The sequence below is a fragment of the Lagopus leucura genome, unplaced genomic scaffold, assembly GCF_019238085.1.
Source record: "Lagopus leucura isolate 7727_CA_CO unplaced genomic scaffold, USGS_WTPT01 Super-Scaffold_100022, whole genome shotgun sequence".
NCBI lineage: Eukaryota > Metazoa > Chordata > Aves > Galliformes > Phasianidae > Lagopus > Lagopus leucura.
Window position 1 is genome coordinate 3,506,039 of NW_024962275.1, and position 12,384 is coordinate 3,518,422.

General features: G+C 51.8%; 2 protein-coding genes across 3 annotated transcripts in view; one reads left to right on the plus strand and one right to left on the minus strand.

Annotated features, from left to right (window-relative positions):
• The window catches only part of SLC2A6 (solute carrier family 2 member 6), a 4,237-nt gene extending 2,281 nt beyond the window's left edge, over window positions 1-1,956 (plus strand). The window contains exons 6-10 of the mRNA XM_042879065.1: window positions 76-228; window positions 376-484; window positions 694-867; window positions 1,131-1,276; window positions 1,362-1,956. Of these exons, the coding sequence (XP_042734999.1) occupies window positions 76-228; window positions 376-484; window positions 694-867; window positions 1,131-1,276; window positions 1,362-1,529 (750 nt within the window). The 3' untranslated portion in view covers window positions 1,530-1,956. The remainder of the gene's footprint in view (window positions 1-75; window positions 229-375; window positions 485-693; window positions 868-1,130; window positions 1,277-1,361) is intronic.
• A 4,068-nt stretch (window positions 1,957-6,024) lies between these two features.
• CACFD1 (calcium channel flower domain containing 1) lies at window positions 6,025-11,904 on the minus strand. Of its 2 annotated transcripts, none has more exons than XM_042879356.1 (5): window positions 11,533-11,904; window positions 7,466-7,538; window positions 6,973-7,098; window positions 6,782-6,862; window positions 6,025-6,377 (listed from the first exon to the last, which is right to left on the minus strand). In XM_042879356.1, exons 1-5 carry the CDS (start codon window positions 11,654-11,656, stop codon window positions 6,284-6,286), a joined length of 498 nt encoding a protein of 165 aa, XP_042735290.1. In that variant the 5' UTR covers window positions 11,657-11,904; the 3' UTR covers window positions 6,025-6,283. The 2 variants fall into 2 exon arrangements, with proteins under 2 accessions (XP_042735290.1, XP_042735289.1); XM_042879355.1 differs by having other exon boundaries at window positions 6,782-6,889.
• Between the last annotated feature and the right edge of the window lie 480 nt (window positions 11,905-12,384).

Sequence of the window (12,384 nt, forward strand, 5' to 3'; positions counted from 1 at the left end):
GCCATTTTCTTGAATATTGGCTGCAGGTACACTTTGTTGCTTTTGCCCCCAGAGCGCTGCTGCCGGCCCCTCCAGGGCCAGCGGATTTCCTGTGCTGAGATCAAGGATCCCTTTATCTACAAACCCATCCTGATTGCTGTGGGGATGAGGTTCCTGCAGCAGCTCTCTGGTGTCACCTGTATCCTCGTGTACCTGCAGCCAATATTCAAGAAAATGGCCGTCATCCTGGTGAGCCCCTGTGCAGCCCAGTGCCCTGCCAGCAGAGATATCTGCCATGTCCCATGCAGATCCAAGACCCCGACCCTGCAGCCTGTTTTGAAATACCTGGTTGGCAGGTCTCCCATCTCAGCTTCTCCATCACTTTTGCTGTTGCAGAAACCAGAGTATGATGCAGCTCTCGTGGGCCTGGTACGGCTGTTCTCAGTGGCAATCGCTGCTGTGTCAATGGATAAAGCTGGGAGGAAGATCCTTCTCTTTGTATCGGGTATGTCTCTCTCAGAGTGTGCAAAGGAATCTTTTCTCTAGGGATTTCCAGTGGCTTTGTAAACGTGCAGGAGTGGAGACTTCCACCATGCAGGACTGTGGAAGGTTGTTTTTCCTTTGGCAGAGGCTCAGCTCCAGAGCATCACATCCAGAACCGTCACACAGATTGCTCTCCCTTTCATCCTTCTGCACTGTTGCATCTCTCCACAGCTGGAGTCATGTTGGCCTCCAACCTGACCATGGGGCTCTACATCCACTTTGTGCCATCTTCTGAGAACAGCACCACTGCCAACAGGACCCTGGGGAGCGTTGCCAACCCTCCTGCTGAGCCCATCCACTACATCACCCTCATCCCCCTCCTGGCTGCTATGTTCTTCATAATGGGTAGGTGCACAGAGCAAGAGCCCAGGGCTGGGTATGAGCCTGGGGGCATGTTTCTCTTCTTGGACAACATGATAAGGAGCAAAGAGATCTGGGCTTGGGGTTGAAAGGGACACAGATCTCCCTGGCAGGCTAAGATGGCATCTGCAGTCACTTTCAGGATTGGTGGAGTATGTACGGTGGGGAATAATGATGGACTGGTTGAGGTGGGATTGTGCTGTGCTCACCTAATGGGCTCTGAAGCCTCACGACTTCGTCCCCTGCAGGCTATGCCATGGGCTGGGGGCCCATCACCTGGCTGCTGATGTCAGAAATCCTCCCTCTGAAAGCCCGTGGGGTGGCATCGGGCCTCTGTGTTGTCGTGAGCTGGGTGACAGCCTTTGCCCTGACCCAGCTCTTCCTTGGGGTTGTGGTGAGTACAGCCCTAGAGGCATCCAGGATCTCTTCTTTGGAGTCTCTTGCACCAGCTCACGTCCGCTTTCTGTCTCACTTTCCAGGAGTCCTTTGGCCTCGAGGTGCCGTTCCTATTCTTTGCTGTCATCTGCGCTGGGAATATTTTATTTACAGGCTGTTGCGTTCCAGAAACCAAACGGAGATCCCTAGAACAGATTGAGGCCTTCTTCAGGACTGGTCGGAAATCATTCTTGAGATCGTTCAGGAGGTAGGAGCTGCTGGCTGCACCAAGCCATGTGCTCAAGGGCCAGAAAGAAAAGGGTTGTGCTGATAGAGATGGAGCCTGGAGACCTCTGCAAATATGGCGTTCCCCCACAAAGGGGAGAGAACAGGCAGCAGTGACTGTATTGCTTTGGGTGTTGAAATTGCCAGCTGAAGCTTCTAAGATATTCTCACCCCAAGTCCTTCAGCGCTACGTATGGCTCTCCAGGCAGCGCATCAGCACGAGGTATAGGACCACAGAACCAGCAACAGGCTGGATGTGAAGCTGTCCTGGAAAATACCAGGTGTGGCTGTGGACACAGAGCCACTCAAGCAGCCCGAGAGCCCCGGGCTTTGGCTGGAACAGAGTTAACATCTACTGCTGTCCTGGTGGGCACTCAGCGTGTAGTTGCAAGAATAAAACTGTTTCGCCTCCAACTGCAAGACGTTGCTTTGAATTGCAGAGAAGAGCTGCAGGTGGGATGGGAGAGGCAGGCAAGGGCTGTGAGGGGGGGAATCACAGCTTCCTGCTGCCTCCCAGGTGAGTCTCACTGCTTGAAGTCTTCAAAAAAAGGCAGAGCCCGATACGTTGTATAAAAAGCTGCCACATTTTATTGCTCTAAAAACACGTTACACTAGAAGCCTAATGAACAAGACCAACCACGGTTCACAAAGAAAACTCAGGACAAAGCACAAAGACTGGGAACAGACAGACATTCAGCTGTAGTGCAAGTGATTTCCTGCAGGAAAGACACGGTTGGTACAGACAATGCTTTGTAGTGGGGCAGGTCCTTCCCTCCCCAGGGTTTTACAAAGAAGGAAGGTGGATGTGCCTCCATCACAGCTGTGTGTAGAGCCTCCACCTCCACCACTTTGAGATTTCAGCTGCATAGATAGTAGCAAATTGCTCTTACCCCTTTCCTGATGTCCTGCGTGGCTAAGGTCTTATTTAAAGTAAAGCACAGTGCAAGAGGTGGTTATGGCTGTGAGGAACAACTGGCCTTGCTGAGAATTGCCTGACCTGGCTCTCCCCATAGGGGCAGAATGACATAACAACATGCCCTGAGCCTGGGGATCACCTGCCCAAGCACTTGTCAGCCTGCTGAAATGCACAGGGCGAGCTGAGAGCCGTGGATAAGCTTGTACCCTCCCTTCCTGCCAAGGTATCAGGAGGCAGTGCAGAGCATGTGACTGAGATCTCAGGAACTACTAACTGCTTTTAGATCCCCTGCAGCAGGAGGTGCATCTCACCCAAGGGAAGATGTGCTTTATCAGAGGGTTAATTTAAAGCAGCCAAGGACAGAGGAAGAGAGATGGGCCAAAATCAAAACACAGCATTTTCAGTATTAAACTCAACCTTTACAGCTGAGACCCATTTCCAGAAAGATGTCCAGTCCTGGCTGGAGCATTACTGTTTCTGTGCATGGCCTGAGATCTCAAGAGCCTCTGGTTTCCACTGACCTTCAGCAGATCAGGCTCTCTGGCAGCCCTGTCCTACAGCATTCTCCTCCTCACATGGCTATGGACCAGGTCTCGATATCCTCACTTCAGTGAAACCTTTCCCTGCAGACAGTGGATGTTTTTTCTCCTGAGGAAAAAGAAAAAATGACAAAGATGAATTGAGCTTCCCAGGGCCAAAGGAGGAAGTGCCCAAATATGAATCGATGCTGGGCTCTCCAGGTCCTGAGAGAACCTCATTGGAGAAGTGTTTGCTGAGTGACCTTCTTTCTTCCATACAGAAAGTCTGAGGGTTTTTGCTGCATTTGGATTGAGAAATCACAGTGGCTCTTTCCAGAGGTAGAATGGTCTTTTTATTCACTGCACACACAGAGGATCAATTTGCTGTTACAAAATCAGCTGCTGCTTAGAGCAGCAAGGTGTGGGCATACAGCAGAACGAGAGGTTCTGCTCTTTGCATGCCCAGTGGAGAGCCCTTGGGAACCTGGAGCACAACTGCAGCACTTTTTGTGACTAAATGGAGCAGTTGCACGCTGTATAAATGTGCTTGGTAAGAGAAGTGCACAGCTCAGACAGGAATGGTGTAACAGTCCATTTCCAAGTGCGTATTTATTGCCAGTACCCGGCTGTCTTTCCATACTCACTGCAGTCAATGTATCACCTGCTCCTGAGGTCTCACGTAACAAAATTTCTGTCCCATCCTCCCCTCAAAGTCCTCTCCGAGACCTGGCAAGCAGTACCTCACCCATGGATGCCCCTTACCTGCACTGAGCTGAGCCTACCAAATCACTGCAGTGGTGCTTTTCACTTCCTTCATTCTTGCACAGCTCCAAGCACCCTAATGGTGCCTCTAAACACAACTAATAACCACCATGCACTGTGAATGGGCACGCTAACTACTGTGATACTACTACTCTAAAAGTCTTCCTATTGCCACTAAAACAGCCTCTCACCCAACACTGAGGAGAAACCATCCATTAACACTCCACCACTCCTGAAAGCCATGGGTGCAGCATGCAGATTCCACCAGGCTGTGGCCACAGCAAGAGCAGCACCTGGTTTGTGTTCTGCTGCACCACAGCCAGCAACAGTTCCCAGGAGCACGCACTGCAGATGTGCTCACCCTGATACTGCTGCCTCTGTCTGCAATGTTCCTCTACCAAATGCTACTAAACTACTGAAAACCCCCTGAAATCAAATGTGGGTGCTCTGCCCATTGGGCAGGGTGCTGCTCTGCAACCACTCCACAATGCTGCACATGGATGCAAGGAGCAGAGAGGCCTTGGCTACTAACAGGGGTCCCTGCACTCCCCTCACAGCAAAGGCAGCATGGCAGTTTGCAGTCCCTGTGCACACATACACAGACAGAAAGCCAACACCCCACATACTGCACACATCCAAAGGACCAGCCCAGAGCTGGGGGGCTCTGAAACAGCAAAACTTTTATTAAACCACGTTGCATCTGGGCTGCCAGTTCTGTACCCCAGACAAGCTGGTGTCAGAGCAAATACAGCACAGAGGCCCGGGGGGAAAGGGCTTAGCACAAAGCAGCTGCCCAGCAAGGCCCTGCATGTGCAAATCAACTCGCACCAGATTCCTGCCTGGTGCAAATCTTCACACCTCCTTGAACTCCAGCAAAGAACCAACAAGGAGCAGTCGCTGACAGCTTAACCCCCCAGCCTCCAGGGACAGCACTGCTCCTGCTGCAATGCCCACACGCACCAGTGCCCTCCAGCAGCAGCTCTCCCAAATTGCAGGGTGACCCCCCACCCCGGCACCCCAGTAACACAAAGGGGATCCTGAGGTGCCAGCAGGCAGCAGGCGTAGGGCCAGAGCTGCTGCCTATTTCCACTGAGCACCAGGCCCAGCAAGGAGAGCCATCTCCTGTCACTGCAATCAGACAAAGGGATCAAAGGAAGGACAGCACGCTTTCCAGAGACCCCTGAAATGAGATGATGCACTCTGATGAGTCTCATCAAAATACTTAAATAAGCAGAAATAAATTATTCTCCCTTCTCCTAAGTAAAACAGATGGCAATCAAGTAAAAACAAATAAATTAACCCTTCCCCTCCCATCCCCCAAAAGAAACTGTGATGGGAGGTGGGGGATCTGGACCTGATGAGCAGTTCTGCTCGGCCTCAAACAAAGCAAACAGAATCAGCACTGCTGATGGTGCTTGGAATAAAGCGGCACCCCACAAAAATGGGATTTTCCTGTTTGCAAAGCAAGGATTTGCCTCCTTCCCATACAAAAACCAGCCCGGGCTGATGCAAAAAAGCATGAGCTCAATGAGAAAGGCTGTACAGACAGAAGCCAAGGGCTGGTCCCACGCTCAGAACAGACTGCAGGAGCAGACACAGGAAGTGAGAGAACAGAGCAGTGTCTGTCTGGGCTCAGAGGGGACTCACTTGCACATTAGCAACCATCCCACCTGCAAACAGCCTCCATTTGCCTCAAGCAACACAATGCCTTTTCAGCCTTGCTTCTCTTCTTGCCCAGTAAAAGAGTGAAGCTGAAGAAAAGTACCCTTATTAAGATTACATAATTAATGCTGATAATTCAAGTAAATTGCATTATCTGCCTGAAGCTGTATCCAGAGAAAGGGCAGACTGTGCTTCTCTCCTCTGGAGGCATCACTGTCTTCATGCTTGGCTTTTTTTTTTTTTTGCTGGAAGTCCTTTACTGTGCAAAGATGCCTCCAATGTCTGACCTAACTGGACCCATATTAAAACCTGCATGATGAAAAACACCAAGTGCAAGCATCAGCAGGTACTGCTAAACACTGCATTCTTGTTTTATGCCCAGAAAGAGCCACACCAGAGTGTGCTGCATTAAATGTGTAATGTGCAGCAGCACCCTGGGCATGAGATCTCTGGAGCCAAGGAGCTCCAAGAGCAGTCCCCAGAGAGTGTGCTGCCCACACACAGTCCCCAGCAAAATGTGATGGTCATTAAAACAGAGAAAGGCTACGTATTTAGGCTTGTACAGCAGCACACAAAGGGCCAGCACCTCTGCCAAAAAAAAAAATAAATAAATAAATAAAAGAAAGAAAGAAAGAAAAAGAAGGACCATGAGATATTTGGTTCTGAGTGGCGGGAGGAGGGAGCAGCCAAAGCACTGAGGTCCAAGTGCTGGTGTGTGAGGGGGGCACAGCCCACCCCAGCCCTGAGAGCTCCAGTTGTTGCCGTAGTGTCCAGGGAAATCATGGAGTAACAGAGAGGGGGTGGGCAGATGGGAGGGCAGAGTGGGTTCCCAAATCTTCACCACCATCTCAGGGTCCAAAAGGTCGCCCAGGGCTCATGAACTTCACAGAGCCTGTCCCTCCAGGCATCCTGTGAGCTTCTCTTCATCCATTTGCTTCTGCTGCTGGTGGATCCGAGCGTAGGAAATGGCATCTCCCCTGCAGAGAGAAGGGACATCAGGGTGATATGAGCACCAGGCACCTGTCAGATCAGTGCAGCACACAGTACAAATGTCTCCCAGCTTGTGCCAAGGCCTCTCCATACCAAAGTGACAACAGGAATGAAATGAGACTTGCTGGCCCTCCCCAGCCTCACCCCAGCTGGGACATGAAGGTTTTCCTGAGGCAACCTACACTGAGCTCCCAAGGAAAAAGCTCAGAGGTTCAGCAGACCCCCAGACCTTCTTTCACAGGGTTTTGTTTGAAGAGAAAACACGCCAGCAGGGACATACACACCCAAAAGCATGGTTGATACAAGAGGAAAGCACAGCCTTCCTTAGAGCTGGGGCAGCAAATGGGGCAGGACTGGAGGTCCCCTTCTCAAGCAAGCAAATCTTACTTACTTCTTGCCAAGAGCTGACAGGCCATAAAGCACCCCGGTCGCAAACGCAATGGCATTTCCAAAGAGCGTGGTGAGCGTCAGGCTGAGAATGACAGGGAACACGGCCATCCTGGAAGAGAGACGCGGCCCTGGGGTGGCATGGGGACACAGCACCCCACACACCCAGCACACCAGCCCTGGCAGCATCCTCACCCGCAGTAGAAAGCAGCTTTCTGCCAGGCCCGCAGCTTGTCTGCCCTCGAAGACACGGCGTTGGCGAACTCGATGAACTGGCAGCAGAATGGAGCCTCACACAGGAACAGGACGAAGGCGTTCAGCCTCCAGGGAGAGCACATGAGAGTTAGTGCTGCCTGCAATGGGGTCAGCCAGCCAGCCCCCAGTCCCACCGATGCTCCAGAGTGGGCAGAAATGTGTGGCAGGGCTGGAACCTGCTTCATTCTCTCCCATTCTCGATAATTCCCAAACCTTGATCCTAGATTCCAGCCATAAAAGGGGTGGGGAAGGGGGTAGGGAATAGACAGGGCTATGAATAAAAAGAAAACACCGTCTCCACCCAGCTAGTCAAACAAGACCCAGTGATTCACAGATAGCAGCATTTCACCCCAGCTCCCCGTGCCTCAGTTCATAGAGCCCAATGGACAGAACCTCCCTCCCAGTGGTAAAAAAGAACAGAAACTCCACTTACATCATCCACACACCGGCTGCAATGTTCAGTGGGTTGATGGTAACACAGTTCCAGAGACCAGCAACAGCACAGGCTGGGAAAGAACAGAGACTTTCATTGACACAAAGAGCAACCCAGTGTGCAGTGAGACCAGGCTGTCACCTCTGCAAGATAGGGTTTTCTGTGCAAAGGAATTCCTGCTTTGTCCCAGGATGAAGAAAGAGGACCCTGCAGGCACACATGTCTGAGCAGCACAGGGAAAAACTCAGGAAAAAGATAAAAAAAAAAAGACTTGCAGCACCGAGGTGTTAGGGCTGAAAACAGAAAAGGAGAGGTGAACCCCATCACAGCCACAATCTCCTAGTTCTGTGCCTCACTACTAGAGATGGGCCAAAAAATGCCAAGTCTGGGTCTCCACGTATTCAAATGGAAGTGGATGCTGACTAAAGCAAGGCTCAAAATAGCTCTGTGCTCCTGAATTTGTAATGCAAGGAGGGGAACCAGCCAGCAGTATCCACACACCTGCCTCCTGCCTCATTAAACTTGCAAAGCATTCCCTGCACTTGATATGGCTGCTCACCCAGGAACCTGATTCCCCAGTAAACAACAGCACAGCACAAAACACCAGCTAAAATCTTACAGCCTTTAAGCTTTCCTGGGATGTGGAGCTGAATAATGAAGAGAGCAAGCAGCATGTCTCTGAGAAGGAGAGCAGCCTGGATGCAGGAAGTTTATGTTCACATGTGTTTTGCTAAGGGAATCCCTGTGCAAGGCTGATCTGAGCAGTTCTGACCTTCACATGCCTGGCACATGTTTGCAAGATTTCTTCTAAGCAGTCATTGCTGAATCCTCAAGGTTCCCTTATATACCATACTGAGAAACAGAGCTGCATGCCTAGGACCAGTGTAAGGTCATCCCACAAGCAAGCAGACTCCTATTTCTGCAAAACAACAACACAACTCTTATTTTTTAAAGGATTCTTAGGTCTACCCCATAGAACTCAGGGAGTCCTGCAAGAGCAAGGTTTTAACAGAGCACAAATGCCAGAGAGCACGCTGCCAGCCATGCTCCAACAGCATCTTTCATCCTCCCATCACAAAGGGACAGTGTCAGTGTCCCCACACTGCAAGGAGAAACTGTGGCACGAGGTTGGGATGATCTGCTCACAGTCACACATGCAAACAGCTCGAGAGTTGGCAAAGCAAGCAAGCAGTACTGCAGGGAGCAGCAACAACACGTGGAGTTTTCTAACTCTTCTCTCTGATCAATGAACTCTTGGATGCTCATGGAAGGAGAGCTCGGGATTTTTGTCCTTAGTCCTTTCTTTTTTATCTAGCCAATCAGCCCTGTTTTGTCCCCAAACATCCCCAAACAACCCCCTGAGCAATAAGGTCCTTGCAGGAACCCCAGCTAAGAGCTCAAATCTATTTGCCAATGGACCCAGCAAGCCTAAGCCGAGCAAGCCCCTATGTCAGCACAAACACCAACCAGAGAGGAAGGAGTCAGAGCTTTGTAAGCACAGGAACACTGCACTCGATGGTGGTTGCCAACAGCCAGAGATAATGATTTGGTGACCTTGGCTCTCCTTTGCAGCACAACACATCCTGCAGCAGCCTGGCACTTCCTGGTCCTGCTGGGTGGAATCAGCTCCTGCCTCCATAGCCAAAAGGGGACAGAGCTGCCAGCTCAGTGACTTCTTTTTGTAAAACAAAGGCTCAGAAGAGACATAAAATTTAGATAATGCTCGATGGCACGTAAGCTATGGAAGACAGTCCTGCCATTTGTTTAACAGCCGTCCCATCCTGAAAGCCCTGGGGGAGAACAAATAACTGGGAGCTAAAATGAGGAAGAAGAAAAAAAGAATACCCCCCACAAAGACTCTATTCATTCCAAGCAGCTGGTCACTGTCTTCAGTGCAACTCTATTTTTGCTCCTGGAGCATTTTACAAAAGCCACAGACTCTCATCCTTTTACAAACGGGAACAGAAGGGGGAGAAGGGACTCTGCCAAGGTCACCAAGCAGTCTGTGCAGGAGCCAGCAGCAGATCCAACGTTTGCCTTGTTCCTGCTCCAGTCCCTGCACCTTCCTGACTTGATCCTGTGGGCCACAGGTGTTTGCAAGCGCCAGGCGTTGCCTCCCACTGCTAACAAAGTTTCTCATCCTTCCTGCAGGGAATTTTTCATTCTGTAAGAAACATCCCAGCTCTGCAGCAGCCACAATCCAGCTGCCCAAACTCCTCGTAAATGAGTTCTGTTCCTCCGGAGAAACAAGAGGCAAAGTGCAACCTCGCAAGCTGTTATCTGCTCCTTGATCCAGCTGTCCAGCTCCAGCAAGGTGACCCGGACAAGGAGCGTGTTGCAGTCTGCACTGCAGGATTGCTTTCTTCCATGGCATCCCTTTCCCTGCTCCTAACAGCAGCCATATCCACAGCTGCCATGGTCTGGACAGCCCTGGTGGAGGTTCCTGATGCCCTGAACTACTGGCAGCCCTGTGGACGGCTGCTTCGCCCAGAAACACCCACAGATGTAAAACTCCTAGAAAACAAGCCAGGAGTTCGGCGTAGTTGTGAACAAAAGGTTGTGAAAAGAATCCAAGCATAACTCAGCTGCTTCGAAAGCTGAAGATAGAGGGGGGAAAAATTGATTTCAAAGCGCTGTGCTGCTGCTAAGCCAGGGTTGAGCTGCTCTGGCACACGGGGTGGGCCAACAGCCGCCATGTTCGGCTCCTCACCCCTCATCCTCACCCCACGAGGGAAAAGGCCACATGAAGGGTGATAAGATTCTGGTTGCAGCCCCAGCCCATGGCAAAGCTGCTGCTCTGGGAGCTGCCCTCCAACGTGTCCTATCCAGCCTCCTGCCTCCATTACAGATGTGGGGCTGGAGCGGCCTCAACCACAGTCACAGTGCCCACAGCCAGTGTGTTTCACCTCCTAAGAGTGGCCCTGCAAAATCTTTTTCATGCCTCTTTCAGCACCTCGGATATAACACAGACCACAAAGGACCACAGGAGGCTGCGTGGAGATGCCTCAGGGTACAGGGCTGGGTAACAAACCCCAGGGCCTGGCTCCATCAGGTGGCAAGGCACAGAGGAGGTCAGGACCAGCCGAAACACTGCAGCAGAGGGAACAGATCTGGGCTGACAGTACTGGCTGAGAAACACTCTTGTTTTAACACTCGAGTCATGGACCCAAAGCAGAAGAAGTTCTCCATCCTGCGCTCTGCAGGAGATCAGACTAAGCAGTCATAACAGTCCCTCCTACTTTTAAGAGCTATTAATCTCCTCACAGAACACAGCTGATTCCTGGCAAAGGTGCAAAAGCTCTTTCTCTGGGAAAATTTTCATCAGCACCAGGTAATTCCTAGCCAGCCAATTCGCTTCACTGTGCACTGTCTCCTGTCTTCTGCATGTCCAAGACTAAACCCCTTAAAAAAACAAACAGTGCAAACCAAGTTTGTTATTTGCCTTCAGAAAACACAGCCAGGGCCCCTGTGATAAACAGCAGGAGTAACGGGAAACATGCTCTGACACTCAGAACAGGGAAAGAAAATAAGTGGAAGGAACACGCAAACACCTGACAGCCCAGTAGGATGAATCAAATGCTGTGGCCCCAGTTCAAGCCCTGCACCTGACCCTGCTGAGCCTGGTGCTCGCCGTAAAATCTTTGTCTGCTTTCTCTGCCCACAGCCCTCCCAGAGGACCGGCGCTTGGCTGCTGCTCCCATCGCTCCCGGTGATGGGAGATGATTTTTATCCAAGAATAAACTCGAGGATTTGCAGATCCCCCCAGTGACGTCCCTTCTCCCAGGTGCCGAAGTTCAGCAAGTTCAGCAAGCACAAAGCACATCACTCATGCACAAACTAAAATCACCCCTGCTTCAGACATGCCCACAGCTCTTCCTTCTGCCCAAAACACAGCAAAATACACGCGTAAAGAAGTTACAAACCTGCAATCCCAGATTATCATTCCTTGGCCCGCCTCCCCATGCACAAACCTAACCCAACGACCAGCAGCACGACCCCTGACTTACGCTTTTGCATGCATGAGCAGAGCCAATGGGGAACTGCTGGCTGTAAGAGGGGATACTTACACACGCCCCCGATGACCCCGGCAATCCTGCAGAGCCACCTGTACCACCAGGTCATGCCATCATCAGCGGAGGAAGATGCTGGCTCAGGGGCTGCTGCTTGGAACTGCTCATCCTGAGAGCTCATGGCCTCACTGCTGCTGGGGGGTCAAAGGGCAGCTCCCCGCTCCCCACCTGAGCCCCAGCAGCACAGGATGCCCTTCTAGGTGACACCCCCCCGTCCAGCAGGACCAGGAGATGGCCCTTAACCCAGCCCTGCTGCTGCTGGACCTCTCCTCGCACCCCCATACAGGGCCGGCCCCCCCAGGGCTGACAATAGAGGGTTTCTGACCGCAGCGGCGATGCCAGCGGCCGTGGGAGCAGCCTCCACGTCTCCCTGCCTATTGCATTGTGGGTCCCCTCCTCCAGCAGGGAGGGCTTTGATGTCACACTCATTAAAAAGTCAGTGGGCAGAGCCCGCGTGTGCATATTCATTGGAAGCAGCAGCCTGGGCGGCATGCACACTGTGCTGGGAGCTGGATTGCTTGGGGCGGCCGCTCTGCGCAGGGCAAGGGCAGATGAGTGCATGGGAATGCAGCGGCAGCGAGCCCCAGCATCTCCTGCCAGCCATCAGGGGAAGCTCAGGACACACAAACCACTGCACGGAAGTTTGGTGTGGGCTGATAATGCAGCTCCTTTCCCCGCATCACAGAGGGAGGTGGTGAAGGTGCCTCATCTCTGAAAGTTGCCCCTGTCTGTTGCACCGTGCCTCAGCTGTGCAGCCAACGTGAGCACACAGCAGTCTGTGCTTTGCTCTTACCTCCAGCCTCACTCCCTTTCACCCCTCTGACGATCGAGCTTTTGCTTTGGGAGAAA